The sequence below is a fragment of the Martes martes genome, assembly GCF_963455335.1.
Source record: "Martes martes genome assembly, chromosome: 9".
Taxonomy (NCBI): domain Eukaryota; kingdom Metazoa; phylum Chordata; class Mammalia; order Carnivora; family Mustelidae; genus Martes; species Martes martes.
The window spans coordinates 64,960,474-64,983,962 of NC_137896.1; the positions used below are offsets into that span (position 1 = coordinate 64,960,474).

At 52.8% G+C, this 23,489-nt stretch overlaps 1 protein-coding gene across 1 annotated transcript in view; it reads right to left on the reverse strand.

Moving 5' to 3' along the window:
• Window positions 1–23,489, reverse strand: part of LOC308349095 (protein FAM178B-like) — a gene marked incomplete at both ends in the record, with an annotated part of 63,023 nt that continues 39,534 nt past the window's right edge. The window contains 6 exons of the mRNA XM_080813628.1: window positions 1–84; window positions 2,079–2,166; window positions 16,030–16,187; window positions 16,482–16,658; window positions 16,948–17,041; window positions 23,199–23,304. Coding sequence (XP_080669754.1) covers window positions 1–84; window positions 2,079–2,166; window positions 16,030–16,187; window positions 16,482–16,658; window positions 16,948–17,041; window positions 23,199–23,304 — 707 coding nt within the window. The remainder of the gene's footprint in view (window positions 85–2,078; window positions 2,167–16,029; window positions 16,188–16,481; window positions 16,659–16,947; window positions 17,042–23,198; window positions 23,305–23,489) is intronic.

Below are 23,489 nucleotides of genomic sequence, written 5' to 3' on the forward strand. Positions count from 1 at the left end.
TCACACCCTGTCTTCGGAGGCCGGGTCCTGGATGCAGAGCCTGGCATAGAGCCGGGCACACAGGCGATGCTTAGCTGGGCTCTCCTGAATAGATGGGCGCAGTGGGCATACGGGTGACTGGTATGGCTGGAGAGCCCTGGAGCTGGGCAGGGCTGGGCCCCAGAAGCTGGGGGCTCCCAGGCCCTGATGCTTGAGCCCCTCTCTGGTGGCTGCCAAACACTGCAGGGGGGCAGCTGCCCCCACCCTCCACCCGCAGCTGGCCCTGCCTTTCCTGATACCGACGCTCTGGCCTTTCCCCTCACTCTGACCCGGTGCTCTGTTCTCCTTGGGGCTCACCGATCCCCAGCTGCCCTCCAGAGCCCTCTGCGACCAGGCGACCAGGCAGTCTTGTCTGCCTGCTATGTCTACCTTCCCCACCTCTCCCCAGGGGAGAGGGAACTTCCTCTCACACACTCCAAGGGCTCAACCTCAGGCTCGTTCACTCCACAAGCACACCCGGAGTCCCTGTGTGTCAGGCACTGTGCTAGGTGCAGACAGGCAGTGGTGAATAGGAGGATTTGGTCCCTGCACTCAAGGAGCTGTAGCTGGGGTGTGTGCGTGTGTGTGTGTACACAGACCCTGATCCAATAAACAAGAAAATGTCAGGAGGTAAACAATTTAACATAGGGTGATGTGCCGGGGACTTTGGCTTGGGTGGTCAGGAAAGGCCTCTGAATGGAGGTGACATTTCAGCAGGAACGGGAATGACAAGAAGCTCCAGCTGGGCTAAGTCCTTGGAGAAAGTATTTACGGCAAAGAGGGCAGCTGGGGCAAAAGCCAGGCCAAGCCCACTCGGAAAAGCCAATACAACCAGTCAGCTTTCTGAGCTCCTGCTCTGCAATCCCAGCACTGCAGACTCAGCAATATTGTCCAGCCTGCCCCAGGATGTGCCAGAACGATCTCTCAGCGCTCCGGGCAAGGGGTGATGCAGGCTTCCCGAGTACACCTCTACGAGCAGAGACACACAGCCCTTCACAGGGACTGCCTTGTCCCCCTTGTGTTGCTGAGTTGGAGGGCTTGGTGGTACCCAGCAACTATTCTGGGATCCCAGGGAGCTTCTAGAGGGAGAGGGTGACAGCATGCTCAGCCTCCCCATCATCCATCCTTGGGCTGCTGGGACCCACGCTTCACCCAGGGCCCCAAGCTGCAGAGGCTGTGGTCAGAGCTTTCTGGAGAGAAGGGGGATAGGGAAAGAAGACAAAGCTCTACTTTTCTTGCTGCCCCAAGAACGCCTAACACTGGAAACGGAGAGGCACTAGGAGCGAGTAATTTTTTTTTTTTTTTAAGATTTCACTTATTTATTTGTCAGAGAGAGTGAGCACACAAGCAGGTGGAGCAGCAGAGGGAGGGGAAAGCAGGCTCCCCGATGAGCAGGGAGCCTGATGTGGGACTTGATCCCAGGACCCTGCGATCATGACCCAAGCTGAAGGCAGACGCTTAACCGACTGAGCCACCCAGGTGTCCCTAGGAGCGAGTAATTTTAAGGGCATAGGGTTTGTTTTCACTTGCACTGTTTTTTTCCCCACCTATAAGAAGTAATATAAGCAGGGACGGGAAAGGAGAGAATGAGAATTAGCACTGAATGAGTATGGAGTTTTTACTCTGAGGGTGAAAAAAAATATGGTGGTGTTAATGGCTACACAGCATTGTGAATGGACTCAGAGCCGCTGAATTGGACACTTAGAATGGTTGAACTTTGCACTTAAAATTGTCATGATGGTTAAAAAAAACAGCAAAAAACGTTAAAACGGTAAATATTCTGTCATGCATATTTTACCACAACTAAAAAAAAAAGCAAAAACAAGCAACACATGCTACCCCCTCACTGCTCTAGCCTCAGCGCCTAGCACACAGTAGGCATACAAATCAGTAATTGCTGAATGAGTAAAAAAAAATCACCCTCAACTTGGCCCCCTTGGCCTGAGGCTCCCAACCTTTGGGAAAAACCGCAAGAGCAGGCAGGCCTTGGCAAGAGCCCTCTGCTCATCCACGGGCTTCCTGGGCTGAGGGGATGCCACCCGGTGGAGGCCAAGACTCACCTGGGCCTTCTCTTGCCAGAGAGGAAGCGTCTCTTGCTGGTCCAGCATCTGGGCAATGACCAGGAGGCTGAGCTGGCTTCGAAGCTGCCTGTGAGGGAAGGAGCGAGAAGGACGAAGGGTGGGACCCTCTGTGAGTGAGTGGGCTGGAAGCGCACACAGGGGCCTCATGGGAGAGGCGTGCTGTCTGGAGGACTTTGCCCTGTTCTTCTGGTTTATAGTATTTATCATGTATTTTAGAAGCAATAAAACATGACAGTAGAGTTGAAAAATAAGCAAAAGGAAAAAAATTAAAGTCACTGGTAATTCCAGAGGCTGGCTCAGCAGTGTTTTTCTTCTGAGTTGGTCTTTCTGAGTATCTATGCTTATCTAAGGATACACAGAGATAAGGAACGTTCAACTGCTTTTGCAAGATCTTGGCCTTTTCTGTCCTTTGCAGCATTAGAATCTTTCAGCCCACGTAGGGTAGTGGAAAGTGGGGCTAAACTTGTCTTTTTTTTTTTTTTTTTTCCACCCGGCATCAACTTTCCTTTAGAGAAGCTGCTCAGCCAGGGTGGGCCCAGGAGCCAGGCATGGCCCATCAGAGTCAGAGTGACTGAGCCACTTAGAGGTGCCCTGGTTCTAATTATCAGCAGAGTCTATGCCTTTCTAGCAGGGCCACTGATCTGACAGGAGGCAATCCTACACCTGCTGGTGACCATCCTGCCTCCCTGTGGGAGAGCCTGGAGGATGAAGCAAATAGAGACTGAGGACAGGGACAGAGCTCTGACAATACCTAGAGCCTAGAGCCTGCCGTGCCTGAAGCCCCCAGCCCCTGGACCATTCAGTAGGTCATTTGGCCATGTGGGCCAATAAAGTACCTTTGGCTTCAGTCAGTCTGGGCTTGGCTTCTGAGTCTAGCACTAGCTTTTTTTTTTTTTTTTTTAAAGATTTTATTTATTTATTTGACAGACAGAGATCACAAGTAGGCAGAAAGGCAGGCAGAGAGAGAGCGGCGTAGAGGGGGAGCAGGCTCCCCGCTAAGCAGAGAGCCCGATGCGGGGATCAATCCCAGGACCCTGGGATCATGACCTGAGCCGAAGGCAGGTGTCCCTAGCACTAGTCTTTTTTTTTTTTTTTTTTTAAGATTTTTGTTTATTTATTTGACAGATCACAAGTAGACAGAGAGGCAGGCAGAGAGAGACAGAGACAGAGACAGAGAGAGAGGAGGAAGCAGGCTCCCTGCTGAGCAGAGAGCCCGACGCGGGGCTCCATCCCAGGACCCCGAGACCATGACCCAAGCCGAAGGCAGAAGCCTCAACCCACTGAGCCACCCAGGCGTCCCCCTAGCACTAGTCTTAACTGATTCACTCATGGGGCTAGTATCTCTTCTCTTTGGGACTCAAGACCTCTGATGGGGATTTCAGATGCTCATGTTCAGGGCTCTGATTTCCACAGGTCCTTGAGGACTAGAGTGAGCAGAAAGAGAAAAGAGGAGGGGAGTGGAGACCAGAGGATGACACTGGGGTGGCAGTGATTGAGGGGGCTGGGTGATGGGAAGAGAGGTTGAGGGCCCCTTCTCTGCCCATGCTCCGTGCCATAGCTCGTCTCCACCAAAAAGGTCATGTCTCTCTTGCACCTCCATACACTGTGGTTCCCCACGGGCAGCAGACGTCAGCCCCTGGCATGGACCTTGATGTGGTCACAGTCCCTGGTTTCTGCATCAGAAATCAGAGCCACCATCAGAAGAAGCAAAGGAGAGATCCCGAAGCCAGAGGAAACAGAAGGAACCTGAAGGAAGACACTTGGGTTGGAACCAGCAGCTCAGAGTGGAAATGCCCTCAGGTCACAGCATTGCTGGGACGATGCCCACAGCCGCTCTCCCCCATGTTCCTGGAATGACGGCACAAGGAACTGAAGGACCGGACATCGGGAACAGCCTGCTACAGGCAGCACTGGGAAATGCTAAGCAAGTACTTTGGGGAGGCAGGATCCAGTCTGGCCACTTCCAGGCTTGGTGGTCCAGTCTCCACGGCAACTTCCCCAGAGCAGGGCCTGCTGCTGCCCAGGCCTCACATGACGGAGGGAACTGGGGTAGGAATGGGGAACTGGGGTAGGAAGGGCTCCTCGATGTTGCTGTGGGGCTGGACAGGCTAGTACCGCAACCAGAGGCCTTACTGATGTTTTCAGCACTTTGTCAAGAAAGTCAGAGGGATCAAAAAAGCACAGATGAAAAAGAGGAAAAAAAGCACCTGCAGGCAGTACTACCATACATTAGAAAGGAGAACATGAGAAAGGGGGCAATGCACAGTGCTGGGGAGGGTGTGGGCCGCAGAGACGCTCACATCCAGCCGGTGAGAATTTGAACTGTATATCCACTTCGAGAAACTGCTTGGCAAGATCAACAAAAGATGAACTTGTGCTCACCCCATGACCTAGCAATCCTCCTCCTTGGTACCTACGCGCGTGCGCACACACACACACGCACACATAAGACGGAAGTGCACTTTAAATACACTGTTAGAAGGTATATCCTGGTTGGGCGCTATCGATACAATTCAATCCTCCTCGTAATGACAGGGAGCTAAAATGACACCCAAAGTCCCAGATGATCTTCACAGTGTCATGCCAAAGAAGCCTGATTCAAAAGAATACATGTGCACGATTCAATTCCTATAAAGTACAAAAACGGCCAAAGAGCAGCTGTTGGCAGCCTTGGTAGTGGTGATGGCTGGGGGGACCAGCATGCTCTGCTCCTGTTGCCTTTCTTGCTCTAAGTGCTGGTTTCACACGTGTTCCCCTTGTGGCCATCCGCTGAGCCACGTGCCTATGATCTGGGTTCTGTTCTGCTTGTAGGCTGTAGTTCAATAAAACTATTACTCAGAGAAGAAATTCAGGTGGAGGGGGAGACAGGATTGCCAGATTTAGCCAGGAAAAATATAGAATGCCCAGTTAAATGTGAATTTCTTATGGATAAACAAAGAGTCATTTTCTTACCATATGTCTGACCCCCACCCCCACCCTGCAACCACACCCCATGCAATGTTTGTATTTTATCTGGCAACCCAGGGAGAGGCCAACCATGCCTGATCCATTGTTGATCAGGAAGACCTGACATTAACCAGCACGGGGCCCTCCAGGACCGTGTCTCCCTTTAGCCTTGACCTCTTTCTGCAGAGCACTTCAGCATCCCCACCTGACCTTCTGAGAGCTGCTGAGAGACAGCCTCCTTTAACAGCATGGCGTAGAAAACGGGAGTCCCTCATCATCCCCCACACCAGACCCCTGGGAGCGCAGCCAGACCCTCGCCCCTTACCCGGAGCCCCACCTTCCCTTTTGTCCCTGAGCCTTGGCCACACCGCACACCCACACTGGCACACCCCGCATGGCTTCCATCTCATTGGCAGTCAGGACCTGCTCTCCAGCTGTTCCCCGGGAGCCCCAGCAGCAGCTGGCCCCAGAGCACAGTGGGAGGTAAACGGCCCCTCTGTGCTGTTGCTCCAAAACTAACTTGTAGCCAGAGTCAGAAGTCCTGCATCTGGGCTTCATTAATCCAAAACCCAGGCCTGTGTGGGAGCTCCTTTACCCTGCACAGGGTGGGGAGGGGCCAACCTGAGGGTGGGGGTGCTGGCAGGCCAGTGGAGTTGAGCTGGGGTGGTTCCAGAAGGGAAGAGGCAGGCTGGGTGGGTCGGGACAACGGCTGCAGTCCAGAAAAGAAGAAAAGCACCAGAAAAAGCACCGGGTGAATGGATGAAAAGGAACCCACATCTGAGGGTGGCATGCTCCCCCTTGCTGTCCCCGCCTGCCCACTGCCTTTCATTATGACAGCCCCCCTGTCTTTAAAACACAGTCTCCTGCACTCAGTTCGCACTGGGACACAGGGACTGGGGACAGGACTGCTTTTTAATTTTGAAGGGGACCTTACTCTACAGAGGAGAAAAACACAAAGACTCACCCCAAATAACACCCAAACTGTGCAGGGGGCAAGCAAAGGGGTCCTGAGGGCCCAGCCGAGGTCGGCCAGGGGCTCTTCCTCTCCTAGAAGCTGCCTGACCCCACCCAGCAAGGCCTCCCCGGAACTCAAACCAGACGGACAAAGGAGGATGCAGAAGGGACTGGAGCCATCCCAGCCACTGTCATATAAGGAAACGAGCTCCAGCTCTGTATGCTCACACCAGGCCAGGCCTCCGCTTTAGCCCTGCCACCCTCCCCACTTCTCCGCCCCTCCTCCCCCCATGGGCCTCCGTAAGATCAGGACACTGGATTAGCGCTCAGAGGAGCCTAAGGCACTGCGAAATCTGGAAATGACTTTTCCAAATCCACAGCAAAGCTGGGAAGTGGAACACAGGCCCTCTGCTTCCCAGCCTCCGGCCTTCCCTCTAGCTCCTGCAAGGGGCAGTCCAGCCAGGCGCCGGGCACCGCATGCGAACTCAGAGGAGGGCAAAGGCACTAACCAGTGTGGACCGCTAGGGCCTTGGGACATCTACCGGTCAACGCGGCCCCCTCTGGTGCCCCTTGCCTTCACTTGTTCAGAGGGGAATCAGGCCCTGCCAGAGCTGAACTACCCTAAAAGGCCATCAGGCATCTGGCCAAAGGCGTGAGCTGCCTTTTCCATGTCTCTAGGGCAGTTCAGGAAGCAACAACAGTGGCCTGTTCCGCTGTGGAAGGGCTGCCCAACACCCTGCCTCAGGACATCTGCCCGGCTTCCCTCCCGGGGACTGTCCACGCTGCCTCTCAGGCGTCACGGCCCCCCATCATGGTACTGCCTTCCACATCCCCCACGCCCCCAGTCCTTCACTTGGACCTGACCCGCCCGTGAGCATATAGTGCCCAGGCAGGGAGAATCAGGGCCCCGGGCTCGGAGCTCGGGGCAATCCTCTTGGGAGTCCGCCCTGTCATCCACACACGTTGGGACCCTTTTAAGTGTGGGCATGCACAGTGCAGACAGGAAGACACAGCCACAGATCCTTACGGGGGACCATCACACGGCAACGTGAAGGATCCGTCCACAGCAGCTCACTTCTCCGTGAATGAAGCCACAAAGTGTCGCCGCCATGCCGAGGAAGCCAGACACGAGAGAGAACACTGTGCACGGCCCCGTTTACGCCCGGGGTTTAAAACCAGGCAAAACGAAGCTATGGGATGGGAGTCAGGGACGGGGTTTTCATTGTAGAGAGAATGCCTGCGAGGGGCTCGAGGGAGTTTCTGGGGAGCAGGTGATGGTCTGCCCTAAGATACAGGGTAGTTACACAGACGGTCCCCTTCGCAGAGAGCACTGAGAAGCCCCCTCTGATGTGTCCTTTCCCGCAAGTATATTATACAAATAAAGAGGTTACTGCTGTTTAGTAAATAAAGTTCGGACGGATGATTACAACCCAATGCTTATCCTCTTTGCCACCCTATTTCCCTCTTTCTTTCTTTTCGGTATGATGAGGAAATCCGTAGTACCTCAGGCTTAGAACACATCTTCAAAGTCACCCCATCTAGGCGTGCCTGACTGGCTCAGTTGGTAGAGCATGTGACTCTTGATTCAGGGTTGTAAGTCATGAGTTCAAGCCCCATGGTGGGGGTAGAGCTTACTTTAAAAAAAAAAGTCATGCCATCTCGTGACCACAGATTTGTCCGTCTAATTCGTCCTGTCGCATACCTGAGGGAGGTGGCCGCCATTTCCCACAACTATCTCTTCTCTATGTATGCGACACCCATACTTTCCTCTTGCTCAGAATCTTTTTGCCACTGTGGGTTGGGTCCTCTGAAGGCCCTGGGGACTGTCAACATTCTCGTCATTGAGGTGCTCCAAGCTGGCCCTGAGGCTCCTTTTCCTGGCTGCTCTCGCCATGTGACGCAGATCGCAGACTGAGCCCAAAGTCTCTCTCACACGTCTTGCTGTCAAATCCCATTTCCCAGATCCTCTTGTTAGTTGTGCAGCTGGGTCTCTCGTTTCCTCTCAGACTGTCATTATGGTTTGTTGAGATCTTCTGGGATCTTCCGTTCTCTGTCAGCTGTATTCAGGTCATGTGTGAGTCTGACTATTGTTCCATTAATGGCCTCATTGGAGACACTGGGTCTTCTCTGACCAACCTGTCAGTTAAGACAAGACTCTGGGTGCCTGGACTCTGCTGGCCAGCCGCACCTGCCAACGAGGAGCCCAGCTACTTCAGCATCAATCACTCAGCCCACACTTCTTACCTTGTCCTCAGGATTGGATGGTAGTCTCTAACAAGCGCCTTATAAAAACCCAGACAGCCCTCTCCAGAGTACTATTCTGGCTCGCCTGTCAAAACATAAATGAGGCTAGTCTGGTATGATTTATTCTTAGGAATCCTAGAAAGCAGAGCTTCCTTTGCTGTGTATGTGCTGGCAAACCATCCCTGCGGAATGAGTTGGGGGGCACCTCAAGCCCACCATGCTCCTTCTGCACCCTCCCTCCCCACCTCTGGAGGTCTCCATGGACTCGAGGGACCTTGTCTGCTCCTCTTCCTGGACTGACAGGGGACACCCTTGTATCACAGGGGACTTAACCCCATTCAGCACAGTGGGAGGCTGCCCCTGCTGTCTCCTCCTGTGCTGTCTTAGGCTTCAATTCCCTTTGATCAATAGTGGAGTCCTGATGAAAGATTATGCCCCTCGACAAAGAGAAGAGAAGCAAAATAGAAATTATGTAGTGTTGCTCTCTCTTCATCAGGGTCAATATTTCACTGCCAGCCGAAAACAGCATTCCTTGCTTCAAAAACAACTACGCGGAAGTCCCTCCTCTGGGCCTCCGTGTTCTCCACTGGCTCTAACACTGGTCTGTGCCGTTTGTCCATCTGCCTTGTTTCTGTGTCCTACTTTCCATCTTCTGCATCTTTCAAAATCCGAGATCATGCTTGAACTCTGGCTGCAGTCCTCGTGACCTTCAGATACTTCCCCCTTTTGCCTTACTGGGTTCATCTGCAATCTGCATTCAAAGTGCGACTGCACCCCATCTCTGAGCCTGCCTGAGCCATCTTTCTGTTTGGAATTGGCTACTAAAAACCCAACTCTATGCTCTTTGAGATCTGCCATCCAGAAGCAATCACTTCACGAGCACATGCATGAGCACGTGCATGAGTCCCTCCTCAGTGCCGGGCTCCAAGGCCCCCCGGGAGCAAAGTCACAGCTCCTCCCTCAAGAAGCTCACAGCCCAAGGGGTGAGCCAAGGGTGCCGACAATCAGTGCCTGTATCAAGAGGTTTCTCAGAAAAAAATAAAAAATAAAATAAAGAGGTTTCTCAGGAGAGTTGCCTTGGTCTGAGCCTTGTCTTGAGGGTGAGGAAATCCAGGCAAAGAAGAGGAGAGGGATAAGGGAAGATGGAACTGATGCTGACAGGCTCTGAGACAAATCCTGAGTTAGGGTGGCTGGAGCAGGGGAGCCTGCCAAGGATGCTGGGCAGGGGGATAAGGTAGGATTGGAAAAGAAGGCACAGAGGCCTAGTACGCCACTGTTTGAATTTCACCCTGAGGACCAAAGCCTGAGGGATTTTAATAGAACAAAAGAATGACTTGGCCAGCTGTGCATCTGAAGGGAGGTGACACTGCTGGACAGTGCAGGCATGGGTCAGATGGAGGACAGCCTGGAGGAGGTAGCAGTCCAGGGGGCACTGTGTTAAGAGTTGGAACTGTGGGAGGGTGATGGGAGAGGTGGCTATTGTTGGGGAGGAGGAGCTGGAGGGGGACAGGAGGTGACCCCGGACTCCCAGGCTTCAGGCAGTGGGCAGGTGCTGATACCATCACAGGGCCATGGGAGATAGGAGAAGGTGGTCCTCCTTGGAAGGTGGTGACTTCTATTCTGCACATGCAAAACCAGAAATACTTGTCTATGCATATCTGGTGCTTAGCAGAAAAATCTGGCCAAAGGTATTAACTTGGGAGCCCCTGGCATGTGCTTGGAGCTGCAGCCATGGATGAGGAAGAGATAGGGTCTCCCAGGTTGAGTTCCCCAGGAGGTGGACTCTGAAGCAGAGGGGAGCATGCTGGGAGAAGGGGAGACAGGTGTTCTTGGGATGACCTCCTATAGGGAAGAAGGAAGCAGGTATGTGCCAAAGGGAAAAGCCCGGCTGAAACGCAGTCACAGCAAAGTGCTTGGCTGACCCCACAAGGACCTCTGGGGCTGGCAAAGTCCTTCAGAGACATCCCAGATCGAGGCAGAGGGGCAGGCCTTTCTGCCCCCAGCACTGGGCTGTTCCCAAGGAAGGCACCTAACGTCAGATAAAGGGATGGTGTTCAGCAAAGGGAATTCCTGGGGTAGGCTGGCAGGGTGACACTCCACAGCTGGGGAGGGGGCACCAGATCCTGAAGTGGGACCATATGGACAGAGCACCGCAGTGCCCAGCCTGGAAAGCTCCCCAGACTGCGCAGAGGGACCACAGGCAAGGGACTGGGGCAGAATTCCTGGGCAAACTGAGGCTTGAGGAGCTGTGGAGAAAGGAACTGGGTGACGGCAACTGAGAAGGATGGGCCAAAGAAGGGGAGGGGAGTCAGGCGGGAGAATGATATTGTGTAGCCAAGGAAGAAAATGCTAAGATTATTCCTGGGGAAAGTCCGTTAGGTCAGGGGTGATAAGGCAGTTTGACTAGAGTGCCAGATGAGGTGCGTCTCCTCTATTCCCAGCTCTTTAGGTCACTCCTACCACCCCTTACATGTGCACCCACTCATAAAGGCGAGGCAGACCCTCTTCAGCCATAGCCCCTCACTCTCCTGGCTTCATCAGGACCCACTTTTTCTCTGTTGCCCTCTCAGCTCCAGCATGGCCCCTTGACCCCTAGACCTGATCTTTATCTTGCCTCTTGTTCCTCTGGATTTTGAGACCTTCTAAAATTTTGATGGTTTTTGGACCATGGCTGCCTCCTTCTAGAATGTTCTGGCCTTGTCCACCCCCAGAGCCTGAGATGTCTGTTTTCTCAGGTGAGAACTCCCTCCAACACTCTGAGCTCTGAAGAATCCACCATGTGTCCAGGGTGGTCAGGGTTCAGGATGCCTGTTTCAGGTGAATGGAGTAAAGGGAGACCAGGGGAAGGGAAGCTTAGAAGGACAGGAGGGGCTGGAGGAGGGGGTCAGCAGCAGAACTGCTATCCTAAGGTAGGAGACATACGAGTGCACATATTTGCTGAGGAAGAGCCACCAGCGACTAAAAAGTGAAAGGGATAGGAATAAGGGGCGTCTGCAGAAGATTTGGAAGGGGCAAGACTGCTGGGGTCCTGAGTATGGGAGGTCAGTCCGGGAGAAAAGCAAGGAGGTGAGTTGTGGGTCCACTCAGTGTGTGGGTGGCTGGCACTCAGACAGTAGAGAAAGAAGGGGCAGAGCGGTTTGCTGGGTAGAGATTTCAGCAGCGGGAAACAGCGTGATACCTGGAATCTGCTGAGGGCCACAAGGAGGCTGGCCAGCCATTCAGAGTGGGTCCTGGTCAGCCAGAAGGGATCAGGGGCCCACATAGGGACAGACCACGTGTGGTGGCACATAGCAAGGGAACTGTGGTGGAGCAAGGAGCCACGACATGAAGGCAGCAGAGGCAGATGGACTGGGAGACAATGAACTGGTTTAGGGCCTGCACCGGCGGCGCTGGGCGTTAGGGGCATGACTCCCCGCTAAGGTGTAGCCCTTGGCCCCGCCCAGAGGGGAGTGAGCAGCCCCACCCCAGCAGCTCGGAACACGAAGGAAAACAAGGAGGACTTGGGGAACCCTATGGGGTGCCTGCACGTGCCATGGCCCTTATTCCCAGGGTGCAAAGACCCGAAGCCTCTGAAGTCCACCTTCTCCCCTGGGCTCTCGCACTTGGACTTGGGGAGTCAGCTGCTCCTTGCTGGCCAGAATCTGGCAGATCCGGCAGCCTGCTCAAGCTGGTTTCATCTTCCCCTCTACTTTGGAGGCCACAGTTTAAACAGCATCCCCGGGATATTTAATAAAACATTCGCGGGTGGTGAAGGAGGCGGGTCCTAGAGCCTGCACACATCAGCTTTTGGTGGAGTGAGAGCCCTCAGCCTCTGTCCTCCCCCTAAAGGGGCTCCTGGGAGTGGCTGCAGGGCTTCACTCAGAACACACACTGGAGACCCTGCACAGAGGCTGGAAGGGCAAGCACCCCCCCACACGCCCCTCTATGTACCCCCTCCCCCAGCTCCCTGGAGCTACCCCAGAGGGGCCAGAGTCCCCAGAGAGACTCTCTTGCAAGGGAAAGTCTTCCCATTGGCCCCATTTCAAATGGTCTGCTGTTGTATTTACTTTCATTTCTCTTGGTTGAGCTCAAGTGTGCCTTCAATTTACAGTGCCTCCCTGAAATCTCGGTCACCAAGGTCCGGGGGAGGGGGGAGGTGCCTCACACAAATGCTGGTGGAAGTCCTTGCTTTGTGCTTAACCAGTCAGTAGATGAAGAATGTGACAGAATGTACAACAGTACGCCCTCCTTCCTGGGGTCAGTCTGGGCACTGAGCCCAGTGGGGCAGCCACCAGCGAGGGCAGAAGAGGATGCCAGTAAGCTCCTCCAACATGGCCACCACAGGGAGCATGGGCTGGGGGAGTGGGGGTTGGCTGGCGAGAGACCACAGAGAATACAGCGAGGCTGTAAAAAAGAATTAGAAGCGCTTTCTGATCCCATTTGGAGCGACTGCCAAAACATACCTTGAAGTGAAAAGAAGGGCAAGGAGAACAGGCACAAGAAGCCCGGAGGGGAAATGGAGGCAAGCTAGGTGGCTGGTAGGGGGAGGGGCACGTTTCCAATAAGTATTCCTGGTGCGTTTTGAATTCTGTTCTATTTGAATGTTTTATCTATTTAGAAAAGTAAGATAAAATTTCTAGACAGATAGAGAAATAAATAAATAATACCCATCCCTCTTTCTTAGCAAGGCGTGTGGCAGGAATTATCACCCTAGTTGATGTGTCTGTTTGAAAGTGAGGTGATGTGTCTGTTTGAAAGTGAGGCGTGTGGCAGGAATTATCACCCTAGTTGAAGTGACTGTTTGAAACTGACTGGGGGCCTCAGTCAGTTAAGCATCTGCCTTGAGCTCTGGTCATGATCTCAGGGTCCTGAGATCAGGCCCTGCTTCAGCCTCTCTGCTCAGCGTTGAGTCTGCATCTCCCTCTCCTCCCTCTGTGATCTCTCACACTCTCTTTCAGATAAATAAAATCGTAAAAAAAAAAAAAAAAAGTGAGACCAGACTGTTCTATTATATTCACTCCTGGCATTTAAGGAACACTTAGCGGGGGTGCTAGAGTTACAAAGACACCCTGGAAAAGATACGGATCCTTGAAATCAACTGGACTCAATTAACAGATGAACGACATCATAAATTTAGGATATGTTGAAGGGAGTCTCAAATCTGCTAGGAAAAGTGGATTATGAAGAGAGAGAGAGAAAAAAAAGGTTGGTGTTGACCCACTGGCTCTTCAGAGGTGGAAAAAATAAAGTTACATCCTCGTCTCTTATCTTCGAAGAATAGATTCCAGATGGGATTAAGAACCAATAGTAACAAAGTTAATGTAAGCACTGAGAGAAAGTGAACATAGTATTTTTGTGATCTTGGGATGGGGAACGCTTTTCTTTTCAACACAGCTTCAGTGAGAATCAATTCTCTATACCATTCACATAACTTTTCTGTAAAGCTACATCTACTCTAAAATAAAACTTAGAAAAACCCAAAACCTCAGTTCAACGAAAGATATCACACACAAAGTTTTAAAAAGGACGATGTGCAAAAAAAGAAAAAAAGATATATAGACTTAGAAGAAAATACAGTGCTGGAACATATAGAATAAGCAACTACCAATACGTTAATAAGATTAATTGCCCCACAGAAAAATGGGCAAGAAGTATCAAGATATAATTTACAATAAGAGAAACACAAAAGGCCAATGAACATATAAAGATTCTCAACTTCACTGGGAGTCCGAGAAATAAAAATCAGAACCACAGGATCACATTTTTCACTTATCAGATTGACTGAAACTTAAAAACAAAACTGAGAATGCACAGCGGAGAAACAGACATTTTCATGTCCATTGGTGGTATTATTAATTAATACAGCTTTTGTTAGAGGCCAAATTTTAAATGTATATACCTTAGGACTGCAATTTCACTTCAAAGATTTTATCCTATAGAAATATTTACATAGATGTACAAAGCTTGTACCCTGGTTGTATGTATACCTGGGAATACTACACAGCTATGAAAATTAATGAGGTTCATCATACACATACATATATGTATGTATACATACGCATACATGTATATATACACACATGAAAGTGAGACTGACAGGGGCGCCTGGCTGGCTCATTCGGTAGAGCATGCAACTCTTAATCTCAGGGTGGTGAGTTCAAGCACCATGTTAGGCATGGAGCCTACTTTAAAAGAAAAAGAAAGGAAGAAAGGAAAGAAAGGAAGATAAGCAAGTACCAATAATGTGGCCTGTTGGGAGCAAATGGGAAACTGGGATGGGACAACATGGGCCCTGGAGGTTTGGACTTGGCCTGAAGCCAAGGCAGAGACACGATAATCCCATATATCCATAGAGCAGACAGACTTCGAGGGAGGAGACAGAATGCCACTGCCAACAACCATCCAGGTGAGAGACGGGACATGAAAGCAGGAGCAGGTGGGACAGAGGTGGCTGAGACCCAGACAGGGATCTGTTTTCACTGAGCTAACATGGACAGGCAACCACAAACAGGATTTGGGATTTGGAAGTCAGAATGGACAGGATTTAGGATGAACAGGCATAATGGGCTGGGGATGGGAGAGACCTCCAAGACTACAATTTCTGACTCTGCGACACAGCAGACTAGCTGTTTGGGGCTGAGCAGGGAGCCTGGAGGCAGAGGTCAGCCTCTTCAGATCCTGTGGCAAGACTTTCCATGCGTATGGGCTTAATGCAGATGGTGCCCACTGAGGCACTGCTTTAGTGTTCACACCTAAAGGCCTCAGACAGAGCTTCTAGAAGCCCAGTTCTTTCAAATAAAGAGCAACAACTCCCTTTCAGGGCTGTGGAGAGGCCTCCTCTCTTTATTCACAGACAAGACTGAATTCTCCATCTCAGGACTGAAGCTCAGGATGACTGCACCCACTGGTTCCTGGGATATGGGTCTGAATGGAGTGCCCAGCCTGCTTCCAGAAGATGCCTCTGGGGAGGGAGTTGCAGGGGAATGGCCCCAGTGGACAGGGTTACCGAGGAGGTGGCTGTGAAGCCTGGGAGGCTGGAGGTCTTCCTGAAAGCCCCTAGGATGGGCCTGGATGCAAGGGTGAGGAGGGCCATCATTCTAAGTGAGAAGAGAGGAGAGATGGGGAATGGTCTGCTCTGGGAAGGGCAAGGAATTCCCTATGGCTGTGGCCTATAAAGTGGGGGAAGGAAGGAGGCGAGGAGAGACTGGGTGGAGCCAGGTCCAGTGAATGGGTCTCAGCCTTGGGGGAGCAGAGTGCTGAGTTCATTCACCTCGCTCATTCATTTGAAAAGGATGAACAGAGTGCCAAGAGCACGTCAGGCACTGTTCTAGATTCTGGGGGATATGGCAGTGACTCCACAAAGGGACCTGCTCTCCTGGAGGTAACATGGAAGAAAGACACCATAAACAAGGAACAAACAGTAAGATAAATTTCTGGCAGCAAGCCAGGCTATGCAGAAAACAAAGCAGAATGATGAGTTGAGAGTTTGGGAGAGGGGTGGGGGAGAAGGGATTAGGGGACACAATGCAACTGAGGTCTGAGGGACAAGAAGGAACCCTCTACCAAGGGCTGGGAAGCAGCAGGCAGTGGAAAGGAAGGGGGGGGGCGTTGCTGCAGTCAGAAGCTAATTGTATAAGGCAATTGTTTTGCTAATAAGACCATGTTAAGAAAATTAGGCTTTTTTCCTTTCGTAATGAACTCATTAGTGAGTTGTATTTTTAGTTCCTTCTCCTGGGTGTTAGAGATCAGGCAGGAGGGGGAGGTTTGTTGGGGTTGATGGGGAGGATTCTGGACCCCCACACCCCACCATGTCCCAGGGGAAGGGATGAGCTTCAGAGGCAGGAGGCAGGGGTGGAGCAGCACCCACCTGCTCCGAGAGGTCACGTCCATGAAGAACTGCACGAGGGCCAACAGGTTGTGGTGGTGATCTGACACCTTGCTCAGGGTACAGCACAGCGGCTGGAGCTGTGGGGACAGCAGGAAGCAAGGTGGGCTGCAGGAGGGCCCGCCTTCACCCTGATTTCCCCACCAGCCCTCTTAGGGTGGAAGCCAGAGACTAAGGGGCAAGGGGGGTGGCGGTCACAGAGGCCAGGAACTGGCGAGAATGTTCCCTGGCCTCCTGGTGACCTCTAAGCCTGCTATTCCCATGGAGTGCACTCGAGGTGCAACTTCAGTCCCTAGTGATGAGGCCATGGGAGGAGGCTCAGGACATTAAAGAGGAGGCTAGGGCTTGGGCTTTGGCTTGGGGGTTCATGGTACCTGCCCGGGCCACTCATGGATGTTCTCCAGGAGCCGAAGCAGAAGCTGCTGAAGATCGGTCTTGGGTAGCAGCCGGAGCCCCACATCTAGGCCAGCTCGGCACAGGAGCTCAATCAGGCCCAAGAGCTCCCCATCGGTGTAGGCTGTTGGCTGGGCTAGGGCACACAGCGCCAGGAACTGGAGCAGAGAGAGAGCTAGGGCAGGGAGGGCCTCCCTGGGGGGCCCGGCAGGGCAGGAGGGGATGGCTCTGTGAGCCCCGTGGCCGGGCTGTGCAGTAGCTGAGAAAAACAAGCAGTGAGGCCCAGAGTCAAGCCCCCCATGAGGTACTAGGGTGGCAGGCCTGGTCGTGGGGACTGTGGGCTTTCGATAGCATCAGTCCTGGCACCCGCCATGTGCTCAGTGGTACTGACCGCGTGCACCTGCCCAGCAGGTCTGGAAAGTGAACAGAAGTACGTGTCTGACTAACCTTACAGATGTAGCTCAGGCTAAGGTCCAAGGCAGTCTCTGGGGGGCTGTCCTGCTGCTGACTCCAGCTCAGGTTGATGTCATTTTTAAGCACTCTAAGGTAAGACAAAAACAAAAGGAAGGACATGAGAGGCGGTGGACGCAAGGGGAGCACTGAGGCAGGGAGCCGGGGGCCTGCTTAAGAGCAGGGAGCCTGTGGATGGCCCATGTAGCCTGGGACACTCATGCCCTGTGTGCACGGGTCCTCTACTGCAGCATAACAAATAACCCCAACACACAGAGGCTTAAAAACAACAAATATTTATTTTGTCATGCAGCTTCTGAGAGTCAGGAATCTGGGAGCGGCTTAGCTGGGAGGCCAGGGCTCAGGGTTTCTTGGGACGTTGCCTCCAAAATGTTGGGGGTGGGTCTGCTGTCATGTCAGGACGGAATGGGCTGGAGGAACTGCTTCCAAGCTCACTCATGTGCCGCCAGCAGGCTTCCAGGTCCTTACACGGGGAGTCAGGGTTGGGGGGCTCTCCACAGGCTTCCTCAACCCCGCGGCCAACTTCTGCCAGAGTGATCCAAGAGAGGGGAGAATGAGAGACAGAAGCTACAGCCTTTGTAAGCTGGTCTTGGAGGTGACATCCCCATCACTTCTGCTGATCTCTACGGTCTGCACAGGCCATCCAGACTCGGTGTGGGAGTGGGAGCCACACGGGGGATGCCAGAAGGTGGGGATCCCTGGGGGCCGGCTCCCAACTGCTGCCATTCAGCCAGGCCTCTGGATTTGCTTCTCAGGAACTCAAAGACCAGAAAATCCTACTCCATTGCCCTGAAAGAGGCTTCCTCAAGAAATTTCGTTGTTGGGCGCCTGGGTGGCTCAGTTAGTGAAGTGAGGGGCTGAAGTCAGTGAAGTGAAGCTGCCTTTGGCTCAGGTCATGATCCCAGGGTCCTGGGATTGAGCCCCACATCTGGCTCCCTGCTTGGCAGGGAGCCTGCTTCTGCCTCTGCCTGCTGTTCTCCCTACTTGTGCTTGCTCTCTGTCTATATCTCTATCCCTCGCTCTCTCTGTGTCAAATAAATAAAATCTTAAAAAAAAAGAAAAAAGAAAAAAAGAATAGCCTTCGTCCATAGCGGTATAGTGACTCTTTGCATGTGTGGAAAAGTACTCCACATGGTAGCTTACGTGGGGGCCAGTTTCCAATGTCAGCCAGTAATATGGGGAAATTCAGAGTAGAAATGATCTTTGAGAACCCCTCCACAGGTCTCACACTAACATGCTGTCTAGCGACACGGCTAGTTTTGCCCAGTGCAAGACAAATCTGGTTGAGCTCAGAGGAAGTTAGAGCTTAGGGTCATAGGAAAACACCACCACCACCACCACCACCTCTTTAAAGACTAGAGTCACACTCAGAGTGGCAAGGGCCTTCTGGTGGGAGGGCCATCAGGGGATAGCAGAGCTGCACCACAGTTGCACAAAACTTCCCAGACGTCCACTCGCTGGACAGAAAACAGTAGCATCTGTCTCACTAAATGATTCTCTCTGGTCCAGTGTACACTGTTGAGGTGAGCTTACGACAAGCTCTGTGTGCCGTCCCGCAAACGAAGGTATGGAGTACAGCAACCCTGCTGACCAGGGCAGCCTTGAGGGTAGCCACCTGACTGCTGACAAAGGGGCAGCCCTCCATTCCAGCAGGCTCCAGAAAGAGTCTCTGGTCTTCTTTACTTGACACTGGTGCTGCTTCTCAGAGGGGAAGGAGGAGAAATCCATCTCCAGGCACTGGGGGAATTGGTGACCATGCACGGAAGTCGGGGCGGGGGCAGCGGTTAGGACTGGGCTCGGCCATTCTTCCAGAGTTCAGCCTTTATTAGGGCCAGGGAATGGGTGAGGCTGCGTGTGCACATCTGGGCACCTGCTGGGTCCGTGTCCGTGCAGGAGGGGTGTTCGGGTCCGCCCCAGCCTGTGAGCAGGTGTGGGGGCCAGAAGCTCGAGTGGGAACGCGTTCAGACTTCCCCAAGGGTGGGGGCAGGCAGAGAACTGACTGTGACTCTGCTAAGAGGAATGGGCTTTCCAACAGGCTGGCGCTGCCAGAGGCAGCAGGAGTGTGGAAAACGTGAGCTGGGGAGGGAAGTGTGTCTGTGGCAAGTGGAGAGGCCCGACAGACTCCCAGTGTGTGCTCCAGCATTTCCAGCGCCGCCTCTCCTTGGGCATAGCAGGCAATGTAACAGGGTCCTCTGTCCCCTCCCTTTCCGAGGCTCTGAGGAACCACTTCGCTGGACCAGCTGCATCTGTGACTGCTCTTCTGGGATGTGGCATCCGCTGACGCCCGGGTCTCCATCTCCACACTCTGAGCGGGAGGCCCCAGAGCACAGGCCTTCACAGCCTAGCCACCCCGCGCCCCTCCTCGACTTCGCAGGTTAAGAGCGAGGTGACGGTCCCACCACTGGACTCCATCGACAAAGCACTTTTTCTGTCCCAGCCCTGCCCCTCAGCCCACAAACCCCTGGTTGGGTTTGTGCTCAGCCTGTGGCCAATACTCGGGAGCTGGAGGTTGGGTTATGATGACACTGTTCTACACTCACAAGTAATCTTTTTTTTTTTTTTTTTTTAAAGTATGGTGTCCTTTTTTTTTTTTTTTTTTTTTTTAAGATTTTATTTATTTATTTGACAGACAGAGATCACAAGTAGACAGAGAGGCAGGCAGAGAGAGAGGAGGAAGCAGGCTCCCTGCGGAGCAGAGAGCCCGATGTGGGGCTCGATCCCAGGACCCTGAGACCATGACCTGAGCCAAAGGCAGAGGCTTAACCCACTGAGCCACCCAGGTGCCCCACAAGTAATCTTAAGAGGGGCATGTCACTGACCTCTACCCCCGTTTCTAGATTTGTTTTCCCCAAGGGTTGAAAACCGTACTAAGTTACAGTCTGTAGGGTACACTGACATTCTCAGCAGGGGGATGATAAGACAGGCAGATGATCACAGCACCTCTGTAACCGTGAGAGCATCCTCAAGGCACCCAGGGGTCGGGGCCCCACCCTGCAGGCAATGCTCTCCCCTGGGCTTGTACTGCTGAACCAGACTGGACCCGTCCAGGCTCTACGAGCCGAGGTCAATGCAGTGAAGGCGAATCGATGCTGAGCTAATGGGAAGGGAAAGAAGTACATTTTACCTGGGTCAGATTACAGCGTCCTGAGATGGCCACTGACCAGCCTCCCCCACACTGGATAGGATACTCTTTCAATGGATTAACTGTCATGGAGTTACCCCTTTGGCCTCTGCACCAGGCTGCCCTTTCAGAGAATGGAGTGGATGAAGGTTCCTGGCACCTGCCTATGGCAGTTTGGTGGGCCAGTCCCGTGTATCTGACTTGGACTTTCAGCTGGGCTTTTGTAAGCTGGGAGCAGCCTTGGAAGACCAGCTGTTGGTGACCAAGGGCCTTCCCCGCCTTCCAAGGTGAGATGGGGGCCCGTGATGGAGAGTGTCTGTGTAGCCATGTGGCACAACCCCCTCAAGCTCTCGCCTTTGCTTCCTGGTCAGGTGTTCAGCTCTGGTCCCTCTTTTGCCCTTTTGCCCCCAGAGATCCTCCTGATTCCTCCCTCCCCAGTCTCGTCACCGGGCAGAGGGCTACTGTGTTTGCAATGAGATGGACATCGCACGGTCCAGCAGGAGAAAGACTGCATCGTTTGAAAGGAGACCTTGAAGCATTCGATGAGTTGGTGATGGGTTTCAAGGAAATCTGAGATTAAGAACAAACGGTAAAAGAAAGACAGTCTTTCCCACAGACACTAAAAAGACAGCCCAGGTGTGGGGCCACGTGCAGCGATATCTCCACTCCTCATTTCCAACCTTGGCCAATGTGAGGGCTCTGTGGGTGCCCTGGAGGGGCCCCAGAGCACCTGTTCTGTCAAGGAGCCCTAGATCAGGACATCCCCGGAAGTCTGTAGAGCAATGGGTGACATGGAGCCAGCTGGCATGGGATGAACTTGAGCTTGGCCAGGAACAGCACGAGGAAGACAGTGGAGAGAAGGCAGCCTGCCCTGATGGTCCTCTTGTGGTCCATGTGTCTATGAAGGATGCCATTCCCCCGGTGGAGGAGATGCCAGAACCTTCTCAGATCTTCCTGAGCAGTTAGAATAGAAGAGCTCTCTTCCAATCCTATCACTTCCAGAGCCTCCCCAACTGCAGAGGCCAGCGAGCAGCCCGGGTAACCCACCCAGGCATCTCTGCTACCTCACATCTCGGAGAAGGCACTGAAAGGGTCTCCAGGATGTGTTTGCGTTTCAAAAAGAGGCTGTGTTCAGGCAGAAAGACCTCCACAGGGCCACAATAAGCAAGTCAGCCCTGAAGCCATTGTACAGCTCCTCTGGGCCAGTTCTGAGGCCTCTCCGGGGAAACGGGGCCAACAACATGAGGCCCAAGGGAAGAGGAAGGGTGTCCAAACAGCACGTCTGGTGATGTGACTGACCACGCAGCTCTGACAACACTCTGGGACCACGTGGGTTTGCCTTCCTCTCACACAGGGCAAACTGCCTGGTCAAGCTGGAAGTCTGCGTGCCGGGCTTTGTGTTCCCAAGAATCTGAGGTGGCAGATTTACACAGCCATTGTTCTGATGCCCACCTGTGCCCCCCCAACCCCCACCATGGCCTCCGGAGAGAATGGATTTGTCCCGGACGACGCACAAGGAGCAGGAAGCCATGGAATCCTGGGGGAAGGGAGAAGGGTGGGGGAGAAAGTGGCGCTTTGCAGGGCGTGGAGTAAATTGGGTGGTTATAAGCCTCTGTCTGCGGTGGCACATCTCACTTTCCAGGTGGACACCAAGTGCTCATCAGGACAGTTAGAAATAGCTCTTCCAAACCCCACAGGCTCCTCAGCCCCCCTCCCACCTGCATTTGTTTTTCCAAGTGTAATTCTTCCCCTGACTCCTTCTAGAAGGCGGTGTGATTGAAGCTCTGTGTTGGGGAAGAGGCAAGTGGCTTATTACACCAGATGTGGAGCTCCACGGGAAGGGAGAGGGGCAGGAGCGAGGCAGGAGTGAGGCAGGAGCGAGGCAGGCTGGCACATGCGTGGGGTATTTATAGCTGAGCAAGTGTGGTTTGGTCTGGTTTGGTTTGGCAGACAATTACTAAACACAGTCGTGGAACAGGTTCTTATAAAAGCATTGGCCTTCCCTGTGCAGGAACACCCGCCTGCCCGCCACAGCAAGGGAAAGGGTCCCTGCACCTCCTGGGGCCCAAAGGTCACCAGGACGGGGGTGCTGGGCTCCCGAGTAACAGCCTGTCCAGGGCTCTAAACACCCTGTTAAATCTTCTCAAAGAATCCTCAAGAGAGAGTTTGAATGTAATATAATTTGTAGAACAAGTTTACAATATGTAACACTTTTACAACCTAGACCTAATCACTGTCCACCCAACAACAGTCATTTACATATTGTATGGCTCTGTTCCTAGAGGGCAGGGACAACGGGCATGCAAATTAGTACCCACCCCCCAACCCAGCCCAGTGCACAAAGGGGGCACCCACAAAACAAAATGGGCCATTGTGGAAATTACATGCAAGATTGTGCCTCGCTGGCCATGAGTTGTTATTAGGTAATGGGCCAAAATTGAGGCTTGGAGGTAGACCAGAGAGATTGGGACATGTCCTGGAAGAGGAGGAGCGGGGAGGGCTCTGAGTCACTGAGGGGCAGGAACAGATGTCAGCCCAAGCAGCAGGACCCACCCATGCCTCATTCTTCCGTCTCCCGAAGCTGGGAGCAGATTCAATTACCGGAACGTTCGCCATTCGTGGTGTGATGCCCATATCCACGGGTACTCGTGTGTGGTTGTTTAGAATCCCTCAGACGGCTTCAGCATGGGGGCTAAGGGCCCGAGTTTGGGAAAATTTTTTTTACTCCCCCCAAATGCACACAATTTCAAATACTAATCAGAGAGAATCTTCCATTTTTCTAACTCACAATGCTTATGGAGTTGAGGATACAGACCACAAACAATAATGAGATGGATAGTTTTGTATAACGAATGGCCCATTATGCTGTATTACCTTTCTAGAATAGGAAATACTTGAATATTTTTTAGCATTAATACACGTTGAAAAGAATGCATCTTCCTTTCTCCGGTAACGTTTTGTTTTGTTTTGTTTTACCATTTTGACGGAGGTGTAACTGATAGGGAAAAACCTGTATGTATCTAAGGTGTACAAGTCGAGGGGCTGGAGGACAGATACACAGTGTCGAAGGAATGGGAATGGACAGCGAGGAAGGGAAAGTACTCACCTCTCACCGGGCTGACTGGGGTCCAGCGCAGGGCTGCGGGCTCCCAAGCTGTGGAATGTTTCCATGACCTCTTGCAGCGAGGGGCACCACCATCGCTTGTCTCCGTCTGTCAAGCCAAGGAGGGCAGAGGGTCAGGGACAGTGGATGGATACAGCACACTACTCCCATGGGAGGGCAGTGTGTGACAGCCCCTGGACAGCTTAGCCCAAGGGGACCTGTTCCTGCCTTGTCAGGCACCGCAGGTGTTTTCTGGAGGAATCCAGCAACCAGCAGTTTTGAGACATGCACTGG